General features: G+C 45.7%; 1 protein-coding gene across 1 annotated transcript in view; it reads left to right on the plus strand.

Annotated features, from left to right (window-relative positions):
• Positions 1 to 280: 280 nt before the first annotated feature.
• The window catches only part of GAD1 (glutamate decarboxylase 1), a 34,730-nt gene continuing 10,329 nt past the window's right edge, over positions 281 to 24,681 (plus strand). The window contains exons 1-13 of the mRNA XM_051623753.1: positions 281 to 527; positions 1,713 to 1,859; positions 3,802 to 3,864; positions 8,983 to 9,141; positions 9,835 to 10,077; positions 12,640 to 12,730; positions 17,211 to 17,323; positions 18,712 to 18,827; positions 18,931 to 19,010; positions 19,215 to 19,269; positions 20,348 to 20,464; positions 21,571 to 21,635; positions 23,813 to 23,891. Coding sequence (XP_051479713.1) covers positions 1,790 to 1,859; positions 3,802 to 3,864; positions 8,983 to 9,141; positions 9,835 to 10,077; positions 12,640 to 12,730; positions 17,211 to 17,323; positions 18,712 to 18,827; positions 18,931 to 19,010; positions 19,215 to 19,269; positions 20,348 to 20,464; positions 21,571 to 21,635; positions 23,813 to 23,891 — 1,251 coding nt within the window. The 5' untranslated portion in view covers positions 281 to 527; positions 1,713 to 1,789. The remainder of the gene's footprint in view (positions 528 to 1,712; positions 1,860 to 3,801; positions 3,865 to 8,982; positions 9,142 to 9,834; positions 10,078 to 12,639; positions 12,731 to 17,210; positions 17,324 to 18,711; positions 18,828 to 18,930; positions 19,011 to 19,214; positions 19,270 to 20,347; positions 20,465 to 21,570; positions 21,636 to 23,812; positions 23,892 to 24,681) is intronic.

Raw genomic sequence — 24,681 nt, forward strand, 5'->3', positions numbered from 1 at the left:
TGTTCTGCGCCTCTTAGCACAGCCGCCCACCTCGGGGCAGGGTAGGGCAGGGCTGTCTAAGGAGAGCCCCCGGCGCCGCCCGCACAAGGATCTCAAGAGGGGACTTGCAAGGCAGAAACCCCTGCCTGAGCAGCCGCCCCCGCCACTGCTGAGCAGCTCGATCCCCACCGCGGGAGCCAGCCCCGCCGCCCCGGGGCGAAGCGGGACGGCGACGGCAGCCGAGGCCGGGTGGGCAGCCCCTCCCCGCCCCATCCCGCCGCCCCGGCGGTCCCCAGCCCCCGTGCGGAGGGGGCGGCGGCAGCGCTGTGACTCATGCCTGCGTCGAAGCAGATCAACCGGCGATTCATGCTTTTAAAAAAGCAAATCCGACCACTTCTGGGAAAAAAGGTCATCTCGCATTAAATTCCGCGGCGTGATTGGTATTCCGACGTCGTTTCTGGCGGAGTTTATAAGCAGCGGGTCGTTCCCAGGTTGGAGTCGCCCTGCCTGCCTGGACTCCGGCGGTTAAGTGTCCGCTAGCCCCCTCGGTAAGTCTCCTCTAAAGACCTTCCTGTTTTTTCAGACCTTTGGGAGCCTCTTTCACTATCTGGAGTTTTTGTTGTTTGTTTGTTTTTTCCCCTAAAATCGGTTTTGGTTGCTGTCGTACCTATATAGGGAAAACGGGTATTTTGAGACAGTCAACGCTTTAGACATTGTGTTAACCTGTTACTTCACTTCTAGGCATTGTCTAGAGAATCTCTTCTCCTTTATGGTTGTTTTCTTCTTCCTCTTAGGAAAAAAAAAAAAAGCGCTAAATACCTGTTTTTCATTGAAATCATTGATCCGTTGCGTTTACACGCGGACATAAATCCGCCCAATAACGGGAATGAATCGGTAGCTACTGACTTGAAAAATCTGCTAACAAAGAAAGCCTTCGTTCGTTACTGCGACCTTCATTCTCTTTACAAGGGGAATAAAATAAATCGCAGGTAGCCGTGGGGACAAAGAGACGAGCGGGGCACTGACCCGGCAAATCTCGATCAGCGACCCTGTGCGGGTTATCGGAGCGCCGTGTCCGCCAGGAAGGAGCAGAACATCTGGCGAGGAGCGAGGGCTGGACCGACACCTTCCTTCCCCCAGACAGACATGCCTGCTCCTGCCATTTGTACCATTAATGCGAGCACGGGAAAGCTCTGGGTAGTGCTGGAGGGCGGACTGGTCCCGATTTGCTGAAACATGTGTGTGCAAATACACGTGTGTGGCGCCTGTCATTGGAACTGGGAAAAATGCACCTTTGTGGTGGCGGGGATTTATCTCTCAGAATGCGTTTATCTGCCCTGAATGGCGTGTGTTTGAGGGGCGGGTGATAATGCACAGAAACGGGCTCCGTTTGGGATTGTAGGTCGTTTGGGCTGGTCATTTCGAAGCCCCTGTTTGCAAGTTGACACGAGCCACATAATTGCCCTGCTCAGCGGCCACCGATATAATTGCGATAGACTTCATGCTCTGCTAAATCCGTCATTCAGGCACGGGGGGGTGGAGGTAGCGCTTTGGTATCCAGCGAAGGGACGGTTTTGCTCTTCAGCCTGACGAGGCGTTTACCGGCTCCCGATCGGGCCCCCCTGCCCGTCCTGCTGCCGCCCCGGGACCTGCCGCCCGCCGGCCTGCGGACGGGACTTCGGTGCGGTTCTCCAGGAGACCAGGCTGCTAAAACCGCGTTTTCTTCCTTCCAGCAAATTCCTTGTTGCCCACCCTTCAGAGGAATACCAGAGGAAACCCGGAGTCCGGGAACTAGGGCTTTTCTGAAAGGATGGCTTCCTCCGCTCCTTCATCCTCCAACGACGCTCCGGACCCCACCCCACCCAATTTACGACCCACAAGTAGGTTTAATATTTTCCTCGTTTAAAGTATTTTGGAGGCTTTCTCCACACAGGCTTGGAAAGACCGATTTCCAAACGAAACAATAAATCCGTTAAGCCCTGTTCCGCGCTGTTAAGCTAGGCGCGGAAAGTGCTCCACACAAAGAAACCATCTTCCTGGTGGGAGCGGGAGAGGTTGGTGAGTGGCGAATAAAACGCTAGGAAGAGAAGCCCACCTCAGCGGCCAGCCCTGGCTTTATCTTAGAGCCACATTTGAGAGATTTAGACAATAAACTGAACCCCTAGATGGCTAAAAAAAATCGAGATGTTTTAAGGAGTGTGGATAAAATGTATCAGTTAAAGGGCGAAGTTACACCACTGGCTGAAAGCGTGTGTGTGTATTCCCTTACATTTTATAAATGCTAATGCTGCAGCTTCCTTTCAGCCTATGCTGAAGCCTGTAATCAAGCGAAATTTGGATGCTAATTGTAGCTTTTCAAAGCCTTGTATTCCTAATTGCTCTGAATTCGCCTTGAGTTATTGAGGTGTGAGTGGGAAGCAGAGGCTGCTGCAGGTGGATAAAGAATTAGTTTATAGCCCTGCCAGGCAATTCAGACCGTTGCCTACCGAAAATGAGTGAAAAAGAGGCTCGGTGCCATAAAGCATTAGAGACAAAGGGCAGGCAACAGTAAGAAATGAAAGGTTGTCAGGCACAGCAAAGCGGGGAGTAGCTTTTACCCTGAAAAGAGCTACGCGGCGCGAACATAGAAATAATTATTGTCGTTATTCTACAACTGGAAGGAACGGGGGAGGGGGCGAACGGCAGCACTGGGTCATGTTCCAGGCGGGGGTGACAGGCTCCGCTGCCTTCGGCAGAGGTGTCACATACAGAAATCGAATTAACTTGGCAACGCGGCTAAAAAAATGAGATAACCCCTGACAGCAGCTCTCCGCCTTACCCGCTCAGGGTTCCTCCGCCCGGAGGAGGCCGTCAGGGCGCTTCCCGTGCTGCCCTCCCCGCCAGGTCAGCCACCCCGCATACCGACCCCTCTGCCTCCTTCCCCTCCGGCCCCAGCGCCATCCCGGTCCCTCGACACCACACCCCCAGCGCCCTGCGCTCCGCCACGGCCGCCTCCCGCTCCCCGCCGACGGTGGTGCCTGCCAAGAAGGCCGCCCCGAGGGCCTCCCACCGCCGGGCGGGGAGGGGCGGGGGTTGCGAGGCACTGCGCTCCCCACCGCCCCCGCCGCCTCGCCTTAGCTGCCGCCTCCTCGGCGGGGAGAGGCCTGAGGCCGGCTCCCCCTCCACCTCAGCCCTGGGCTTTGCTCCTCGCCTTCCCCGGGCTCCGCTGGGGCCGGCCGTGGCGCGGCTTGCAGGGGCTGGGAAGGAACTCGGTCTCCTCCGTCGGTGCGGCCGCGCCGCCGGCGCTTGCCCTGCACAGGAGCCTGTGTGCGGCGTTTCCCCGGCGGTGTCGGGCCGGTGGGCTAAGGCCGCCACGCGGTGGGCCCGGTCGGGCCGGCCGAGCGGTGCTCCGGGCAGGAGCCGGGCCCGGAACCTCTCTTGTGCTGCCGTCGGCACTTCGTCAGTGGGGCCGACGTTTAACCATACAAGTCCGATCATGTAGTCAAATACTATTTTTCACTCAATTAATTCTTGAACTCCTTTGTGACCCCATTTCACGCCACTTTATTTTAAGCTGCCACTTCCCTGGAGCCCCGCCAGTAAATTTATTAGATGTTCGGGTCCCGGGTGCCTTTCCCTCTCCTCTCGGCGGGCCAGTGTGTCACCCCGCTGTCACCCGACCCTCAGCTGCCCCGCGCCCGGCACGCTCCGGCGCCGCCGGGATCGGGAAGCAGCCGTTTTTCCCGGACTTCAGGGAAGGGGGTGCGGATAGCTGTGCATCGGGCGGGGGGGCGGCCGGGGAGACCCGCCGCCCCAGGGGAACGTCTCTGCCCTCTCTTCCAGCGTACGACTCGTGGTGCGGCGTGGCTCACGGATGCACCAGGAAGATCGGGCTGAAGATATGCGGTAAGTCCGTCCGAGCCTCGCCGCGCGACTCTCCGCACACCCGCGCTGCGCGGAGCGCCCTGCCTGCCCCGGCGCCCGGGGCCCTGCCTGGCGCCCCCTGCCGGCCGCACCGATGCCCCGGCCCCGCGGATGCCCCGGCCCCCGCGCTCACCGGCCCCCGCGCCCTGCTCCGGTTTGCCTCGGCCCAGGCGTTGCCCCGCGGGGCGCACGGCTGCGGGTCCCGCCGCGCCTCCCGCCAGAAACGGGGCTGTGCGGGCGCCGGCCGCTCCCGGCGGGCCCCGCGTTTCCTCCGCCGGGGAGACCCGCGGCGAGGAAGGGGTGGCGGGGAAGTTCGCCGCCTCTCACGGTCTGAAAATTTTCCAGCCTTATCTGACTAGAAAATACAGATCTCCTGGGGGAAAAAGATTAACGAGAGCCTTATTAAAGAGCAATTCGTCAGCTCGCTGTGCTGGTAAGATAGCGCTGGCAGCCAGTCAGCGCGGACGCACATGAAATGCAGGAAGGGAAACAAATGCACGATCAAATCGCAACGTTACAGCAAAAGATTAATTTGCAGATAACAAGCTGGCTCCCTTCCCCAGATTTCTCAGTAGAGCCTTCTCTTTCGCAGACGAGAAGTCAAATCTTCATTTTCTGATGGGCAGAATCGTTCGTCTTGGCCCGTACCCCTCATGAGTATAGATGATTTACCATTTTCCCCATCTACCTTTTTTTATGGGAATGGGGGATTGTTTCGTGGGAGAAACGGGCTTTTTTTTTTTTTTTTTTTTTTTTTTTTTTTTTTTTTTTTTTAAACAGAGCTATGTTTAAACCTTTGTCCTACTTGCCTGAGTGAAAGCTGATCCGCTAAACGTTTTGTTACATGGAAGTCTGGACTGGAAAAGAATCGGGGTGCGAATGTTTAGCCCTGTGTCTATTCGAGATTTCGTTGGTACCCGCAGCCGACATTAACGAGTAGTCGCTTAAGTTCTATAAATAGCTCCTGATCTGGGTTTAATGGACCGTTTCCCTAGCAGTCCCTTCAGTGGCTGAAGCGATGGGCTTTTTCATCATCATTTTAATTTAGCCCGGCAAGCAGAACTGATAAAGTAACGCACCGTTAGGCTTGTTCCGTGTTGCTAGCGTAAAGGGGTTACAGAGGGACATCGCAGCTTCTCTCAATCCGATCAAATACACTGAAACTGAAAGATCCCACCATTTTGGAATGAAGACAGGCAAAAGAGTGTACTACAGACTTTGTGAAGGGAATTCCAAACAAGCAAGACAGCTGTATTTTTGGCTCGGGTTTGGGTTTCCTTTTCTGACTCTTTGCTGCTTTACACAAAAAATACACCCTGAGCAGTGACTGTGATTTGGAATAATCGGATTCGATCGCGACCACTGTTTTTGCCCGTATGAGCCCTCCCACTTGAACCTAATACCTTCACAAAGACATAAATTGAAGGTTTCTTTTGGTAAATACATAGACTGAAGCATAGGCATTGCCAAGAATGGTAATTAAACATGCCAAACAGCTTGGCATTTGACTATTACAGATTATATTCCCTTGTCCTTACCTTTCATAAGACATTATTAAGGACTCTAATATTGTATAGTTACAAATCCATAATAAACCAGGCACCTCGGAATTGTTATTTCTGCGTGTCACACACAAAAATCGATAAATTTTGAATGCAAACTTTAAATAAGGGTTGAGCTCAGAGAAAAGGCAGGTATTGAACAATGAGTCCGTTCTCTTATCTGCGTTGTTTATTCTGTGTTTGACATTTTCAATAATTAGGTATCCAAGATGTACGTGTAGTTTCTTCTCAAACAATTGACTGGTTTAAGGATTAGCTCCTTTCTTTTCTGGTTGAAAGCCACCGCCTGAAAAAGAGCCCTGCCGCTGCCACACCCCCACGCTCTTCGTCTCTGCACATATCCACTTAAAAAAAAGAGAACGTATCTTAAAGCGGTTTAATGAACTGTCACGCTGGGCAAAGTACGAGCAGATTTTCCCTCTGAGTTTGGAGTTGCATGCTACACGTTCCACTCCCACCTCGGCATTTATTAGCTCTACTGGGACCGATCCTGCTAACACTTGCTTGGCATTAGTGGAGATACTCGACTTAGTGAAATTGCTCAGGTGCGTCTGCAGCTGTTTGGCCCGGCCGGCTGATGATTCCCAGCCCAGCGAGCAGCGCTGGAGAATGGGATTTCAAAAGAAGCCAAATGAGTTAGTCAGCTCGTTTCCGGAGTCAGTGGGATTTATGCTGCCCAGTCACGCAGACGGCGCTGACCCCCTCGGCAGCGGCGGGAATTAGTATCTCCTGCAGCCGCCATCGACGTGCATCGACCCGCGGCCACAGCAGCGGCCGGACCCGGCAGCTCTGCCCTGCCTCGCATGATGAGGTCTCCGCCCGGTGGAGGCCTGGTGTGAAATCACACCGTGGTCATGGTGGGAACTGAGAGGGTCCCCGGGCAGTCTGGTCTCATTCGGCTTTTAAAAACTCTCTCTCCTAAAGCACAACGATGAAAATATCTGTCATTGGAGCACCTGAGGAGGGTAGCTGCTGTTGGGAAGTCTGCGGTCTCCGCTGCTACGGGAGAAGCAGCGCGGACGCTATTTCGTGCTCTGCTACTTGCTGGGTCTTTCCTACACAGATCCCGCTTTTCGCATAGGATACAGATGAAAGGAGTGCCACAATGATCCGCTTCCCCCCGGGCGTGGAAGGAGCCCTCAAGGGCAGATTGACCCGTTTCCCTGCACCGGGAGCGTCCTGCGGGGAACAAGAGGGACCGGCGACCCCAAATCGGAGGACTGCCCCTGCCCCGCTGGACTCCCCCATGTACCGGAGTCTGCAGTCTGTGAGATGCTGCCGCGGCCGAGGGCCTGGATGAACAGCTCTTTATCTACAGCCGAACGACCGGCTGCCGGGCGGCAGAGGATTCGTCCCTTTCGGGTTTTTCTCCCGATCTCGGCCGTCGGGCTGCCCCGAGCCCCAGATGATCCCCGCCGCCTGCGCCGGCTGCCACAGGCTGCGGGAGAGAATAAGGGTGCCGGGGAGCCCTCTAGGGGAAGAACCGCCGCCGAGTCATTTGGGAAAAGGATGAGCTCCATGCCCCCGGCACGCTGTCACCGCTGCCTGCCTGGCTTAGCTGTAGTTAGGCCAGAGCCTTCAGTGAAGCCCCCGCCTCTGAGCTCGATGCGAGCCGAACCGGAGACAACTGCAGCCTTTCCCGGTTAGTGAGGCGCTGCCTCCTTTCCCACCGGAGCCTCCGAGGGACGTGTGTCTGCCTGCTTGCCGAGAAGGCAGGTCGTGCGGCGGGGAGCATGACTCGGGGGCATCGTGGCTATTCTTGCAGACGTCTCTTCTCACGGAACTCTTATCATTGAGCATCACCACCGAGATCCTAAAAGACGAGTGGAAACATAAAGCAAAATGAAGCCACAAAACCTGGGGAAAGAGGATCGTTCCAGAATTCAGTCTAGATCGCACCTGCTTAGGTATCAGCTGCTCCGCCTTATGAGCAGGTGAACAGAACTAGCTGGTGCAAGGACCCTTAAAAGCAGTAAAAAAAAGCAAATCAATAATTAAAACCCCCAAACCGAACACTTAATGGATCTTGGACGGCTATTTTTCACTTATGCACGAAGAGAGATTCCCTTAAATAGTTTAATTACTAGCAGATCAATATTAAAAGCAGAAAGTAAAGTGTTCACTGAAAGGATGGGCTAGACAAACCTGCTTGCGAACAACCCTCTTGGAGACTCTTTTGGGTGCCCGAATGAAGCAGAAGGGGCTGCCGGCAGGGGTTACGTTTTCAGTAGCCCTTGCGGGGCTGTCAGGCTGGCAGCGGGTCCGAGGCACAGTGGTGGGAGCCCTTCGCCCAGCAGCTCAGGGTCTCTGCCTTTTCCCCTCACGGAGGTGCAGTCCCGCGGCCTGCCTAAGCTACAGGGGGCCCGGAGGGGCCAGCAGTGGGCGTCTGGTGGGAGAAGCCCACAGTCCCTGAGAGCGTCTCGGCAGAGTGGAGGGTTCTGGAAGTAAGCGGCGTCAGGAGACAGAGATGAGCGCAGCTGGGGCTTTGGTTTTCCTCTCGCCGAAGTCTTCCTCTCTGGCCCACATCCCCAGCCGTGGCGAGCTTTGATTTCAATTGTTACTTGTTTTAAAATAAAAGAAAGAAAGAAAAAAGGAGGCTGATGCTGCCATACTGTCTCCTCCAACCGTACAGGCACATTCACTGCAGCCTGGGAGGTCGCTATCCGTGGCCTTCATTAATAACGAAAAGCCCAACAACTATACATGTTTTAGCAGACATGGATTTAGAGGATCAAATCCTGAAAGCTGGTTGTTGTCCCTGCCTTTTTAAAGTAAACGGCTCTCATTGCTCACCATGGGCCCTGTACTGTGCCCACTGCCATAACTCTTAGGGCGAGGCAATTTATTGTTGCTGTTGCACGTAGCAACAGCAGTCGAGATTGGTTCCTGGGTGCCAGGGCTGTATCTGTGGTGGGAGCAGAGCTCCTGCAGAGCACGAGGATGATTAGTGTTAGTATCAAAGCATCTGTTCAGGTGGAAAACCTGCATCTCCTGGCCATGTGCTGGTACGTATTGGTAACAGGAAGGTTGGATTGGTGAGTGCTATCAATGTCCTTAGAGCTCTGATGCTCTCGGAACCACTGCTACAGAATGGCTGCTTGTTCTCATGCCTTTTGCACGTGAGAGCCCCATGAGGAGAGCTGAAAGTGGCCCTGATTTTAATCATACATCATTGCCCCTGTCTGCTAGGTCCATAAACTTTGCCTGCAGGCTGAAATAGCATTGACTCATCCTGAACTCTCTTCCAGTGGCTGATTACTGGAGTGGAATCTGTCTGATCGACTTAATAAGAATTTACCACTGCACTAAATGACGAAAATTTGTTTTTTGCATGGCTGGGTTTTTGCAGTTGATGGCATTTTGAGCTCTCCCTCCTGGAGGCAAATAATCCCCATAAATACTGTTATTCCTGACCTCATTAGTCAGATCCAGAGCCAACACCGTTTTGAACTGTTGTCTAGAGAGCTGCTTTAGATACTTCTAAACATGTTGGGAAGCGAGAAAGCTCTGACCTGTGCACCTTGCAACAACAATGTAGGGTTCCTGCAAAGGACCAACAGCCTGGAAGACAAGGGCCGGATTGTCAGCTCCCTGAAAGAAAGGCAGTCCTCCAAGAGCCTGCTGGCGTGCGAGAACAGCGAGAAGGAATCCAGGTTCCGGCGCACCGAGACAGACTTCTCCAATTTGTATGCCAGAGGTAAAAGCTTCTGCTTGCTCCAGCTCGGGCACGTCCCTTAGTAGTCTGCGCTCACCTCCCTTAGAAGTGCAGCCACGTTCAGACCATGCTTTTGCTTGGTCGTTTTTAAAGGAAACTCTGTGTGTGCGTGTGTGTTTGCCGAGAGCTGCGCTGGCGAGTGTGCAAGTTTCCTGAAATGCAATTTTACATTTCGGGATGATTCTCTGCAACTCAGCTCCTGAGCTTCCTCCGGGGACACTTCAGATCCAGCCTCCTGGAGAAGAGTAATTTTATATTTTATTTCCTCCTCGATCAAATAGCAATGAAAAGGGCTGTGATTGCTGGTACAGGGCCATTGACGAGGAGGGTGGGGAAGGGAATTCAGTCCCTTTGCGGCAGGGTGGGGCGTGCAGGAGAAGGTCACATGTGGGTTTGGGGTGCTCTTGGCCCCCGCAAGGTTAGTGACCCGGGGCGTGCTCTTGATCGGGATGCCTCGGAGGTGCTCCCGCTGTTCCCACCGGCCAAGAGGGGCCTGAGGCCCCAGAGTCAGAGGCGGGGTCACTCACCGGGGAGGGAGGGGGGCGGCCGGGGCTGGGCACCCGCCCCGCTACAAACGGGCTGCGCCAGGTCCTGAGGGAGGTGCTGGTGTCTGGGGCTGGTTCATCTCTGCCTCTCGCGGACAAAACAGGTGCTGATAGCTGGTTTGCCCTGCAGATTTGCTGCCGGCCAAGAATGGCGAGGAACAGACCATGCAGTTCCTACTGGAGGTCGTGGACATCCTCCTCAATTACGTGAGGAAGACGTTTGACAGATCCACCAAAGTGCTGGACTTCCACCACCCCCACCAGCTCCTGGAGGGCATGGAGGGCTTCAACCTGGAGCTCTCGGACAACCCTGAGTCCCTGGAGCAGATCCTGGTGGACTGCCGGGACACGCTGAAATATGGAGTGAGGACAGGTAGGTTCTAACACACTACTCTCGAAAGTTCCTCCTGGGCCTTTTCTCTGCCCCGTGGTGAAGAGAGCGGGCTTGAGCCTGCGCGGGTAAGCCCACGCCCTCGCCTCTACCCCCCTGGAGGCTCAGTTCCAGGGCTGCCTGCGGGCGCTGGAAATGTCTCTGCTCAGAGACTTCAGTTACTTGTGCTACATCCGTCCCCAGCGGGCAGGGTTCAGTGCTGTCTGCAGTGCCCAGTAACAAGTTTTTTAAAACGTAATCTCTTTCCCTTGATGAAATGCGAGCTGCCTGTATCTCTGGGGAGCAATATAATTAGGTAAATGAGGGCATAAATGACACTGAATTTGCAGTTTTTCTTCTTTATGTTCACCAAACGTTAAATGAAAAAGAGACCGAAATCTTACAATCATCAATATAAGAACCCTGTGGATTTCAGCCTGTTACCCAGGAGCCCCGCCTGTCAGGTGCTTCTGAATCAGATAGAAATGCCTGTTTACAATAACTTCGTTTACTGTGTGAGCTGTAGCCAGTTTCTACAGGAAAGCCTGTGCTCTTGGAGACTGTCTGGCCTGAAATGTTTTACATCTGCGTCAGCAGAAAGCTCGGCTGCCAACAAGCCCGACTGCTGTACGTACCCAAGGGGGTCAGGAACTGGTACGACAGCGAGCAAGGGCCGTGTCTCTCCTCTGCAGTTCTGCTCCAGAGTTCCAGGGCTGGTGAGCTCTGCCCGGCGAGCTGCATCCTCGGCTGGGCTCGGCGAGCCGGGGCTGCCGTGACGAGCGGGCGGGCCCATCGCGGAGCTGAGCTGAACCCTCGAGGGAAGGTTTTGTCTGACAGTCGCTGCCTGGGCAGCTGCGAGCTCTTGAAGAACGGGGCGCTGCTTTCTGCACTGCTGAGTTGTGTAGCTGTGAAAACCAAGCGTAAGGCATTCAAGGAACAAAATCTTGACAGCAAATGTGGCGCTTAGCTTGCTGTCTTTTCCCATTTACATGGTGATTTTATTTATTCAGCAGTGTCAGGGACATATCTTGATATTGTGGCCTTCATCAAAGGGGAGCGTGGTCTCAACCAGACCCATGAGTTGAGCAGGTGGCCAGAGTCGCTGCGGTCTGTGTATTTGCATCGTTCTGCCGCTACTGTTTGCGCCGGGATGCCGAGCAGTCCCTTCCCCTCACCTCATTTGGAGCTTTTGTGGGACAGGCAGGACCTGTTTCCGAGAGCTGAAATTCAGGAATTCGGCCAAACACAAGCTCTGTGCAAAGCTTTCAAGAAGAGTTGCTCGGGCCGTGTGACTGCCCTGGACACACGCCCTGGCTTCCTGGACGCCAAGGGGCAAACGTTTTCTCTTCAGGCGAAGTTGACAGCTTTGGAAAGCCGGCGAAGTATCTCTTAAAATAACTTCCCAAACTGTATCATGGCAAGGGAGAGAAGTGCTGATTTGCAAAGCAAATAGTTAATCCATGCTGGTATCTCAGGGCATAGACCCAGCCCGGTTGCTTCGTCCCCCCTTCAGGGGCATCTCGAGACCTGGCAGTGCTGGCTTCCGCCTCCGAAAGGCTCTTGTTGACACTGCTCGGAGCCGAATCGCATTTATTTCTTTATGTCAAAAGATACTGATGTTCCAGTGTTGAGCTAAACTCGACGTGACAGGGCCCCCCCGGGCGTCGTACGCTGAACCCCCTCTCGGGCAAGACTGTCCCCAGTGTGTCATCTGCGTGTTCTTTTCCAAGACAGCAGAGATAAGGGATAAATAGTGACACTTTCCCCCTCCCCTCAAAGTCTGTCGTCATTTGTTAGGAAATCCGTCTGTTCATGCTAGACTAGCAGACCCCCAGTAGTGGAGCTTACTCTATAAAAATTGTTAAAGGGACTTCAGCTGAAATACAGAAACATGATTTACTTTGACAGCGAAGCCTTTGCTCATGAGGTGAATCCTAGCTTTTCAACCGTTTGGGGGAAGTGTCCGTGCGGATCTCAGGGGGCTCTCAGCGCCCCGCTGCTGCGGCTGCAGCCGCACCGGGAGGTTTCCCGCAGAGACCCCGCGGAACGCCGCTCAGCAAGCAACCGGCTCCTCCACACTCCGCCGTACTTCTCCAGCCTTACTGCCAGCGGCCGAGCCTTCTGCCTTCCTCCCTTCTGCATTCAAATGCAAATGCCCCCTCGCACCTGCAGGCTGTTACTGCTGAGTGCCACCCCCCGCCCCGAGCTCACAGCACGGCTCTGGGCCCGGGGACGGGGCGGCGCTCTGGAGACGAGCCTGAGCCCTTGCACAGGTTCCGGAGGTGTTTTACAGGCTCAGTAGGCTCTGAGGTTTCTTCTTTCATTTTAAACAGTAATTATCCTGTACAGGAGCTCCCTTCAAATCGTTTTTTCAAGTTTGCAACAGGAGATTCGCGAATGCTGGTTAACGGTCTCCCCGTACACAGGACTTGCTTTGAAAACTTCAGTCCGGGGGTTTTGTGAGTGCAAAACTCTCGTTTGTGTGGGAATAGTTGCGAGGTGTAAAACTGCAACCCGAGAGACACCGGTAGAGTTGTCCTAAACTGCTCTCAATTCTCTTCCCAGGTCACCCACGCTTTTTCAATCAGCTGTCCACGGGACTGGACATCATTGGATTGGCTGGGGAGTGGCTGACATCAACTGCTAACACAAACATGTAAGCGGTGGCTTCTCAGCCTCTGGGGTCGGTGCTCAGCGGGGCTGCCATCGATCATGGTAGACGTGTATTGTCGTAGGCGTGTGTAACTTTCTTCTTTAAATGCCGATTGCTGTGCCTTCAATAAAGCTAATTTTTCTTAATGTGGCAGCGATATAGCGAAATAGTTATATAAACCTGTTGAAGTGTTTTACTTTTCTAATAAATAGAATGCACATATCCCAGAGCACGTGGTAAGTACAACATGCTGATTCTAATGACGTGAAATAACTTTTATTTTCTTGGACTAGTCTTCTCTATCCTTTCACGATGTATTTTTTTTTAAGCTTTGTCTCTAAACAGAGTAATTCTGCAGTTATCCATATATTAATACTATAATACAAAAGAAGTAAAACTTTATTGTCTTTTCTTCAGAAGTAACAGGCATGGGACACTATCTTTTTCTGTTCATGTGGTGGTAAAAACGTGGCTTCTGGGTGTCTTAAAAATGATTAAAATTGGAAAATTGGAAATTAGTTTTATTACAATTAAGGAATTACCCAACCTAAAATTTATTCAAGTTTTCTCTAAAACAGAAGTATAAAAATGGTGAAATTTGACTTCTAGAGATATTAATGAGGAAACTTAATTTTTCTTGATCTCATAATTAATGAAATCTATATTTTAAACATAAGGTGTTATGCTGAAATTTTGCGGCAAGGATTGTAATTAATGAAAAAAACCTACAAAAAACCAAACAAACAACCCACCAAACCAGAAAACCTTTTACTCAGTGTTTGTTTAGATATTGATTTGTATATGGTCAAAATGTGATGGGAGTCCAAATACAAGTAGCAGCCTGCTTTCTGTTTTACTTCTGTGTTGAGTATGTTTTAACTCTAAAGCCACCTGTGTTTTGGGTAGTTTGTTGCTAATTGCCAGAACACAGGAAATGTATCTGCAGACTGGAAAATGAACGATATTTTCACTGGCCTATCAGTGAGTAAATGGCTCATTAAGTACAGCTGATTACTAGTGGCTCCGTGTAGCTTGCGAGCTGTGCCTGTTTTGTGACATGAGCAGTAAGGAAGAATACACAACGTGCTCCAGCCAAAGCCAGCCTGCCTTTTGTAATAGTTGTTTTCTCAATTAGTTCTCTGTTTGCAAAAAATTGTCATGAAATATTCAGATTTAGAAGCTGAGTGAGAAGAAAACGCAGCAACATAAAATTTAATGGTAAAACAGGTACAAACTGAAAGAAACCCCACAATTAAAAGTGAAATCAAACCTGATCACATTTCTAGAAGAAAAGTTTGCTTAAAGAGTGTTCCTCTGATGGAAATACAATTCAGAGTGTGTCACTTTGCAAGCTCCTTTTCCTTTGATTAACTTGTTTATCCTTTTGTAATTAGTGCAAGTGTACAAATCTGATAGGACATAATAGACATTGTCTCTGTGGCAGACTGATAGTATTATGAAATATTGCCATTGTTATTAAGAACATCACATTCGCTTACTCAGTTCTGAAAAAATAACTTTTCAAATATGATGTTACTTTGTCTTCAGTTTTATAACTAAATTATTAAATAGCTAGTTCTGTAAAGCTAATTTCCGATCCAATTATGCTTTCAACCTTAAAAATAATTCTCTGCAAGTATCTATTTGCTGGTATGACATTCAGCAAATGTAAACCAATATTGCTCTTTTTTATTATTTTTTTTTCATCAAACCAAAGTCAACGTGATATGCTTTCAAATAACATAGTAATTCTAAGTAAGGTAAAAGCAAGACTTTTGTAAAATATGATTCAAAGAACTGGCAGGTTATTAAAAATAGCCAAATAATTTCTGCAAGCTCTGGGGAAAATATTATTTTAGTAGGGTTTCAGCACAGAAGAGCAGGTTCTGACCTTTATCTAGAAACTGTTCTAACCTATTTAAGCTACACAAGCTTGTAACACAGAAATGACAGTAATGCTGGATTATGGTAGGGACTATTTTCCATTTGCCATTTTTTCTTTTCCACCTAGAAACAATTACTAGAATATTTGTGAACAATTAAAACAATGTGTTTTCTTTTACAAATTGGTTTTGAGTAATCAAAACATCTATACTCTCAAAAAATTGAATTGTCATTAGGAAATGTTACTTAAATGTCATTGTGAAGATAATATATTAAATTAAACATAATAAGCTTCCCAGGTTGACTTGGAAATAATGTGTCAATGAGCTATTCCTAGCTCAGTCACTAATCAAAAGACCTTCAGGGTGGAAATTTCAGAAGTTACTGTTACTCATTCAGCTCTAGGGATCTGTAGTGAAGGGTGTTTGCTCACGGTGCAGCATCCAGCTGAGGTTAGAAAGCAATAATATCATCTGGAAATTCTCTTTATGCCCACTGCCAGCTGAGATGAAGTAACTATATATGTATTTTCAGTACTATGCATTTGTGCTTAGGAAGATAAACCATAGAAAAATTACGTAATATGTTTTATATTTATTCTCAGAATGCTTTTTACATACTGGTAAGCAGGAGAAGAAATAGCTCAAATTATTTGGCCTTCAGGTGAGAGCAGAATTAAGCCAGCACTGGCCACAACCAAAAAATTCCGTTCATTTATTCTCTTTAATAAAGAGCTGAGACTCATGCCTGTTTTAATTTATAAAAAAACCTGTAAAGGTTGTAACTCTATGAAAAAAATCTTTTTTTTTTTTTTTTTTTTGTCAAGAGATTGGTTCTAAAGTCAGATGGTTCCTTCCAAGCCAGACATACTTGTTTGTGTTTAACTGAATTTTACAAAATAATTTGAGTTTAAAACAAGTGAAATTTAAGAAGATGTGACTTTTAAAACCATAGTGAACATCTAATATATCTGCGTTGATCTTATCATTGAGCTGTAGTCTTCTATTTCTTTGTCATTCTTTGGAGACTCAGAAAATAATTACATTTTTAAAAATAAAGCTATTTTACTTGGATTTAAGTATAATCAAAATTCTCCTTGTGAACACTTGGTATTTTATATACAAAAAACTGGCTTAACATTATATACTTTCCTTGTACAAGCCTTTCAGTCTTCTGGGATGTAGGGATCAGTGTAAAAGGTCTGAGAACAAAATTCAAATTGTGTTTAAACTGATGGGAAAAAATCACATTGACTTAAACATATTTTTTATTGGGTTACTGTGATTATACACTGCTGAGTTCCTGTTGACATCAGTTGGTCTTTCTGCCTTAATAAAGATTGGAATATATCCTAGACTTGCAGTGCCTACAAACAGGACAAAAAGCCTCACTGTTAGCAGACATCAACTGTGTATTAATTTGTCTCTCTGTAAATATTGGCAGCATCCAAACTTCAGATCAGTGTTCAGCTGTCTGTCTCTGACAGTTCTAATGACAACAAAAGCAAAATAAGCTGTATTTTGGATTATGAAAATAACACTTAAAACAATTAAATTACAAATGCTGTTTAATCTGAAAGGAGTGTTTTAGAAATAGTGGGGGTGTTTTTCTGGTAGACTTAGAACACAAGAATTGTAGAAAAATTAATATTTTAACTAACCAGTGTAGCTGTAAATAAAAGACAAGTCTTTTCAGACACACGTTCCCTTCTTCATGCCAAGTGTCTCCTGAAAGTTTGCTCTTCCTATGCTCAAAATGCCGCTTTAGTCTCAGAGAGACAACGTATATTTTGGAGAAATTGTTCAAGTGGAAGACATCAGTCAGATCCAAAGTGCCAGGGTGTCATGTTCTTTGGAATATAACTTACTTATTTTTTCATATACCATAGCAAGCAGTAGTAGCAATTTCTCCATGTACCTTGATCACCAAAAATAGTTGAATGGTTGTGTGGCTGGTATGGCTGTCACTTTCCATCCACGTAGCTGTCTGTGGCATCAGGGCACACCAGACTATGCAGTGTTTTTTACCCTCATTAAGTGGATACAATAGTTGGCTGCTGACTTGTTTTTTGTAATTGGTAATTAGCAAATAATCATTTATAATTACTCTTGACACTTATTGATCTCATGGTATTGTAGAAATAAGTTGTCCTTGGAGATCATCAACAGAATAAATCCACATAATTAATTGTACTTAGACTTAGAAGCCCTGGCTCAATACTTCTAATTATGGTTGTGTTTAGCTCAATGAACTTCACTGTTTTCATAAGGATTTGGCAATATATTATTCCACAAGTATGAAACTGGCACTTCAGGAAACAGGTGTTTTACAGTACAATATTGCAGAGAATTAGGTCTTATTTTGGTTGTATAGAAAGTGCAGTATTAGCTCTTTTGCAAGTTTTTATTGACCAGTATTTCCAGTATTCCTGAAGATGTTAGCTTGTGTAAAGGCTGCAGTATCAAAACCTCAATGTGTAGGAAGACTTTTAGGAATCTTAAGCATTTTCATAAAGAATCACAGATTGGGTGAGATTTATTATGTGTTTTTAGAATCTGTATTCTATCTATGTTTGGTTTTGTTTGCTTTATCTGTGCAGGTTTACTTATGAAATTGCCCCTGTTTTTGTTCTCATGGAACAAATAACACTTCGAAAGATGAGAGAGATTATTGGATGGTCAAATAAGGATGGGGATGGAATATTCTCACCTGGTGAGTTTTCCCTTTCTGTTTTGGTGGTTTGACTAAAACTTCAAAAATTTAAACAAACATACTCTGTGTTCAAATGCCAACGATATCTGCAACACAAACCAATTTGTCAAGTATGGGAATTTCCCACCTGAAGTGCATACTTTGTTCATGCATCCCTCAAAAATGTTTGGGACAAAAAAACCTCAAGTGAGTATGGCTATGTATTTTGGCTTGCCAACATTTTAAGACGTGACTACAAGATCTGGTACATAGTTGGGCACACTTTTTTGTGTGATTTATTTCTGGAGATGCTAGGAAACTACAACTCCTGCTGATCAATAGCTCTGGAGAGTTACATACTGATGACTGTGATGGTCAGAGAGGATTTTGGCTTACAGTCAGAAAAAAAGACTTCGACCTCCCTGTCTCTTTCTGAGACTTATTATCTAGGACATAATCTGACTGGATTCGCAAGTACGATTCTGAGAATCAAGACAGAGTTTCTTCCCATGAAGGGGATATAAAAGGAATCAGCATTGGCAGAAAGGACTGTCAAACCATGTAGAAGTTCTGGGTGCATGTGTGAGCAGCATGGGGCTTGAGGTGGGGTGGACACCATCCTGTTTCAAAGGATGAAGGATAATTCCATCACCTTTTTGGAACATTGGCATAAAATCCAGGAATGCACACTTGGTTAGTCTCCAGTCCCATCTGCTAGAATAATACAGGTATTTATCAATGTTCTTGTTGGTTAAGAAATGTTAGATGAGTAAGTTACCTCAGACTTCATAGATGAGATTGAAAGGACTAAATCTTGATGTATGTCATAGAACTGAGATAACTACCCTGAGCTCTTTTTAGCAATAAACCAAGAGAAATAGATGCTTTCCCTCAATTCATTCTTCAAAAGTGTCAAAATAAATTAGCTGAATCATAGTCTGCAAAGTGTCTCTTCCCCTTAAGTGACTGTAAGGAAGCCTAGAATAGCTAGCCAGCTGTAGAAACCTACCTTTTAGACTTCAACTTCTATATTTACAATGAGATGTGATAAATCCATTCAGTATGTGACATTTCTTTAGTCTCAGACAAATTGTTAAGATCCTGTTATTCTTGCTAACAAGAAGTTGTAATGCAAAAGCAGCACAATGAAAGCTGAACTGTTCAGGAACATGGTACAAAATGTTAGCAATTGAAAGAGATGATGGATAGGAACTATTCTGACTATCCACTTTCTAGAGGGTTTGTCCCTATGCTGTTTAGACAGACGACTCTGCATGTCAGAGATTTATTTTTTCCATAATTCACTGTCACTTTCACTGCATAATGCAGATGAGACTTGCATGTCTTTGGTCTAATGCATTTTTTCTCATTATGGCTATTTTATTATTCATTCATTTATTCATTCACAGGAGGAGCTATCTCCAACATGTACAGCATAATGGCTGCACGATACAAGTATTTCCCTGAAGTCAAAACCAAAGGCATGGCTGCAGTCCCTAAACTAGTTCTCTTTACCTCGGAACATGTGAGCTTAATATGCTGCTAATTCTTAATCTATAGATGTATGTTGTAGATATGTTTAGTTACTAAACAACCACTCCATTAATTGTGTGTATGTTTTGCTGCAGAGTCACTACTCAATAAAGAAGGCTGGAGCAGCACTTGGATTTGGAACAGACAATGTGATCTTGATAAAATGCAATGAAAGGTAGGATGAATGCTAAGGTTTTGATCTATTAAATGTGTTCATCTGTTAAATTTGTTGTATTGTGCTTAAGGACTGGGTCAGTACAGCGTTTCAAGTTGCTAATGGCCTGTTGAGAAAATCCTATTAAGTTATTTTGACTGTGCCTGGTATTTCCATATGGATTCTTTAATTTTCTTTCTCTTTCTGTTTCTACAATAATTACAGAGGCAAAATAATACCGGCTGATTTGGAGGCAAAAATTTTGGAAGCAAAACAAAAGGTTTGTGTTTTTAAAAATTAATACTTAAATGCTTGGCTTAGTAGAATTACCTTTTCACTTGGAGACCAAGGTTTAACATTAAAAGATTACCTTTTAATGATACAAGTGTTATAATAATATTTTCAGGTGCTTAATTATACATTCATGTATTGTTTAGTGAATTACCTGTATGTCTTGCTAAGGTTTCAATTTACTGTTTAAAAAAAAAAGTATTAACTTTTGAACCACACCTGTATTTTATAACTTAAAAAAATAACTTTTTGTTTGGAAAGATATGGAAAAAATTAGGAAAACAGGAAACTAAACCTATTGTTACCCAAATTTTAAAGATTAGCCAAAACCATGAAAAATTATATTGAAGTTTAAGTCTTAAATTCTCACAGATTTCAAGGCCGCAGGTTAGAAAATACAGCCAGTAAGTTTAATTTTTCACTGCATTAATTGTTATTGCTTGAATGAATGCAGTGAAAAATCTATTGATGTTGCATAAAACCACCAAAGTTAGAGCAATCAAATTTATTATTATTTATTGCTGACATTAATTTGAGCACTCTATGAAAAAGGAGTTCATTTTTTTAGATCTAATTCAAAATTCTCTGACTTTGATCTGATAGTTCCGCATTTATTGCTTTTGAATTGGATTACTTTGTTCAGCTTTGTTCTGTTTATTAGTAGATAAAGACTAAAGGAACTTCAAGTCTTTGAATCACGATTTAAAAATCACATTTAATTAATTTTCCTTTATACTGCTGTAAAAGTCTCAACTTCATTTGACTATTGCTAGTGCTCTACTAGAATGTTTGAATCTCCCTACTGAAAAAACAATAGACAAAATATTACTCTTACGACTAGTAAATTTTGTGAAGTTACAGTACAATAAAACCAGAGTTTGTTCCTACCATATGTAATATTTATTAGTTTCTACTGTTGCTTTTATGTGCCTTTCAAATGGGAACAAAAAAAAAATTCAAACTGGAAAATGGGATAGTGACATTCCTAAAATTATTTTTGCATAGATTTATTATTTTTTTCTGAAAGAGATTGGATTTTGTATTTAGTATTTTTATTTTTATTGTAGGGATACATTCCTCTCTTTGTAAATGCAACTGCAGGCACAACAGTGTATGGAGCTTTTGATCCAATACAGGAGATTGCAGATATATGTGAAAAATACAACCTCTGGCTCCATGTAGATGTAAGTAACTAAATGAATTGTCCCTATTCGTAGAACCTTAGAATCATAGAATGGTTAAGGTTGGAAGGGACCTTAAAGATCATCAAGTTCCAACCTCCCAGTTATGAGCAGGGACGCCTCACACTAGACCAGGCTGCACAAAGCCTCATCCAACCTGATATTAAACAACTCCAGGGAAGGGGCATCAACAGCCTCCCTGGCAACCTATTCCAGTGCCTTACTACCCTTATGGTGAAGAATTTTCTCCTGATGTCTAACCTAAATCTAACCTCTTTCAGTTTAAAACCATTACCCATTTTCACTCTCTGGTGAAAAGCCCCTCCCCAGCTTTCCTGTAGGGCCCTTCAAGTACTGGAAGGCCACTGTAGGGTGTCCCCAGAGCCTTCTCTTCTCTAGGCTGAACAGCCCCAACTCTCTCAGCCTGTCTTCATAGCAGAGCTGCTCCAGCCCTCTGATCATCTTTGTGATGATCTGGGTCCTCTCCAGCAGGTCTATGTATTTCCTGTGCTGAGGGCTCCAGCGCTGTATGCAATACTCCAGGTGGGGTCTCACCAGAGCAGAATAGAGGAGCAGAATCCCCTCCCTGGCCCTGCTGGTCATACTTCTTTTGATGCAGCCCAGGATGTGGTTAACTCTCTGGGCTCCAGCACACACTGGCAGCTCATGTTGAACTTCTCATCTACTACCACCCTAAGTCCTTCTTCTCAGGATTGCTCTCTAGCTATTCTCCCCCCAGCCTGTATTTGTGCCTAGGGTTGCGCTGACCCAGGTACAGGACCTTGCACTTGGCTGTCTTGAACTTAATGAGGTTGGCATTGGCCCACCTGTCAAGGTTTTTCTGGATGGCAGCCCTTTCCTTTAGGGTGTCAACTCCTCCACACAACTTGGTATCATCAGCAAACTTGCTGAGGATACACTCAATCCCACTGTCCCTGTCTCCAACAAAGACGTTGAAAGCACTGGTCCAAGTACTGACCCCTGAGGAGCATCACTTTTCACTTGCCTCCACTTGGGACATTTGACCACAGCTCTCTTCCTAGGTTCTGAGTAAATTAAAATATGTTAGACTTCCAAAACAATGAGTTTTGTTTTTTTCTCTCTTCCAGGCTGCCTGGGGAGGTGGACTCCTAATGTCCCGAAAGCATCGTCATAAATTGAACGGAATAGAAAGGTACTACATGGTGCTTATTTGTAATACTGTTATTAAAATGCTTTTATAAAGTACATGACAATTCACAAATTCATTAAAGATACATATGCTGCATTAAGCATTGAAGAACCAGAAAACCAGAATATTTCCCATCACTGCAGATATCACCTTCCAGGGAAGCAAAAAGTATTTGAAATGAGCTCTACCCATGTACTCTCAAGTTAGCATCAAGTTGCTTCCTTGAGTCAACTGTGCTGAAAGTGGGCATTGTATGAAGGCATGAAATTAGAACAGTGAGCAGTGCTCTTCCTTAGGGAAAACAAACTTTCAGAGTGGTGGGCATCTCATACAGGATAAAGAATACAGTACAGATGGACTGGTGGGTAAACAAAATGGACCTTCTGTTGCAGGGACAGCAGTGTGTCCTGTGGCAGGAATACTCTAAAGTAGAAGGATCATATCAACCTCTGTCCAATCCAGTTTGCAAGGCACTCATGTTATGGCAACACGTCTAATATGAGGTCAGCATTTTAAAATTATTTCCTTAAGCTGCAGAGGTTTGGTCACAGTAGTTTGGAAGACGTCTCTTGATCTGAGGTCAACCCAGAGGTGCTAATCAAGCCCCTAATCTTAAGTGAGTACAGAAAGTAGCAGGCAACAAAGCATGATATTATTTATTTATAGTCCATGGCATGGGTCTTCAAATGTGGGGCCCATGTGTACTGTGGCCTGTCATGGGCCCCAGCTGGGGTCTGTTGCTAAGACTCCAGCCAGGTTTGTTTTGCCTGGGGACAGGAGGGTGTAAGGGCTGTCATGCTGCCATGGCGCAGAGCTGGGGCAGCCTGTGGTTGGATTGCTTCCACCTGGCTGACCCTGCAGGGTGGAGAGTGATGCCTTCATGTTAAAGGAAGCCAAATGCTCCACATAAAAATGACTTGAAATTGTCTTTGTTTGGAACCCTGAAGGTTAAATAAATGTGCTAAACTGAAAACATAGTGTTCTCGGAAGGAAAGGAGCTGTTATATAAATTCCTGTTTCTTGACTACTGCATCAGAACTACTAGTGAAATTCTTTAAAAGGTAGTTGCCTCCTAAGACTGGGCTACATATATACCTGCTGGTTTGCATTGTCTGAGCAGGAGATTTTAGAGGGATGGTGAACTCCTCAGGTAGAGCACTGGTTGCACTGTTCTTTTGGCTGAGGGATGCTGTGGTCTAATCTACCTCAGACAGAGGGTGGAATCTTATCTGGGATCTTTATGGAACTAGTGGTCTTCACACTGGGATGAAGAAATTGTGATGCTCAAACTGGAGGAACTGATTGTATCAGTGACCTCTGAGAGCAGAAGGTAGAAGAGGAGGAAATATCTTCAATTTTCTTTCAACCGCATTATAAATCTGTGAAACATTATTATACACTTCTCTGAAACACTCAGTGAATCAAGGGGACAGTTAGTGATTAATTACTCAGGGTGAAGAAGTCAGTGGATGTGCAATGTTGGCACATTTATTTTAGTGTCATCATTAAACTGTCTAGAATACTATGTTAAAAATATGCACCGTCTCAGCTGTTTGTCTAGTAAATTAGGTGATGCTGTGCATCCAGGTGTGCCTACATGAAAAAGTTTTAAGCTTTACATACAGAATGGTAGGATTGTGATGTAAAGTTTTATAGCCTTTTAACAGAAAAGGCCTCTTGTGGCTCTAACTGGAAAAGCAGATAAGCACACAGTGTCTTTGCTTTCTACTTTTTCAGCAGCTGTTCAATAAAGAACTGTATTCTCCTAGAATTCATATTATTCCTCTAATTCTCTAACAACCCCTGCCCCAATCAGTATCTTGAATTAATATAACCTGTCAAACTGTTTTTGTTAGTTTTATTAGTGCTGTTTCTAGAATAGGAGTCTTCTGGGGATAAAGTTACTATATCAACTAATCTGGATAGTCTGACACTAGTTAGCTGATATTGGTAATAAGGTAAACTAATCACAAGTCTGATGTTGCAATGTTAATGCATGAAAAATTCCTTTCCTGGACAGTATAGCTGGGAAAGAAGACACTTGAGACAGTAATAATTTCCATAATGAAATCATGGTCAAAACTCCATACATTTCCAGCTGAAAGTGGAAAACAAAGATGACTGCTTCAGGATAAGTTTCTGTTTTCCAGATCTATCTGAATGTGTCATTTTTTTTGCAGAGCCAACTCAGTCACTTGGAATCCACACAAAATGATGGGGGTGTTGTTACAATGTTCTGCCATTCTTGTCCGGGAGAAGGTCTGCTTTATATTTAATAATTAAGTAGTTAAAAAAAAAAAAAAAAAGTAAATATTAAGCACTACCTTTTAAGAGGGTAATTAAAAATCCATTTAATTTCAAAACTTCTGTTAGAAGGAATAATTGTCTGAATTTACATTGTGTTTAGGATTTTTTTTTAAATATTTGCTGGTTTTTGGGGTTTGGTGTGGTTTTTGTTGTTGTGGGGGTTTTTTTGAAAGCTGTAGACAATATGAGTCAGATCTTAAGGTGTTGAATCTTTGCATATTCTAATAACAGCACTAGAGCCATGCTCATATACTTCATCTGACCACCTGCCCTGTTGTTTCTATGAAATACTGAACATACACCCTTGGTGTTAGTAATTGGCCATAGTCTAAATTGCTTAAATATAATACAGCTATTTTACCTTACATAGTGGTTTAAATGTTTCTCAATTCTGTTGAAAATAAACTATGCTGCTTTTATTATGATTCCATATGTATTTTTAAGGCTTTCTTCTAAATTCTTCATTGTCATTAATAAAGGCATTGCTTCATTTGTTTAAGCAATATGTATTTTCCTTAGTTGATTAAAGGAAAAAGTCATTTAGTCTGTGGATAGGACTAAATTTAGTGTCTAGTAATTTCTGGCAGGTCAGTTGTTACTGGAAGAGGTTAGTTGGAGAAGTGGCCCCTCAGCTTAAAACTAGGATGTAGGAGTTGTGGGTTCCAGCCTTAGGTCTGCCATTGCTCTTCCAGGTGACCCATGTCTAAACTGAAGAATGCAGCATTTATTTCCCTTTATAAAA

This window comes from Apus apus, chromosome 6 (genome assembly GCF_020740795.1).
Source record: "Apus apus isolate bApuApu2 chromosome 6, bApuApu2.pri.cur, whole genome shotgun sequence".
Classification (NCBI taxonomy): domain Eukaryota; kingdom Metazoa; phylum Chordata; class Aves; order Apodiformes; family Apodidae; genus Apus; species Apus apus.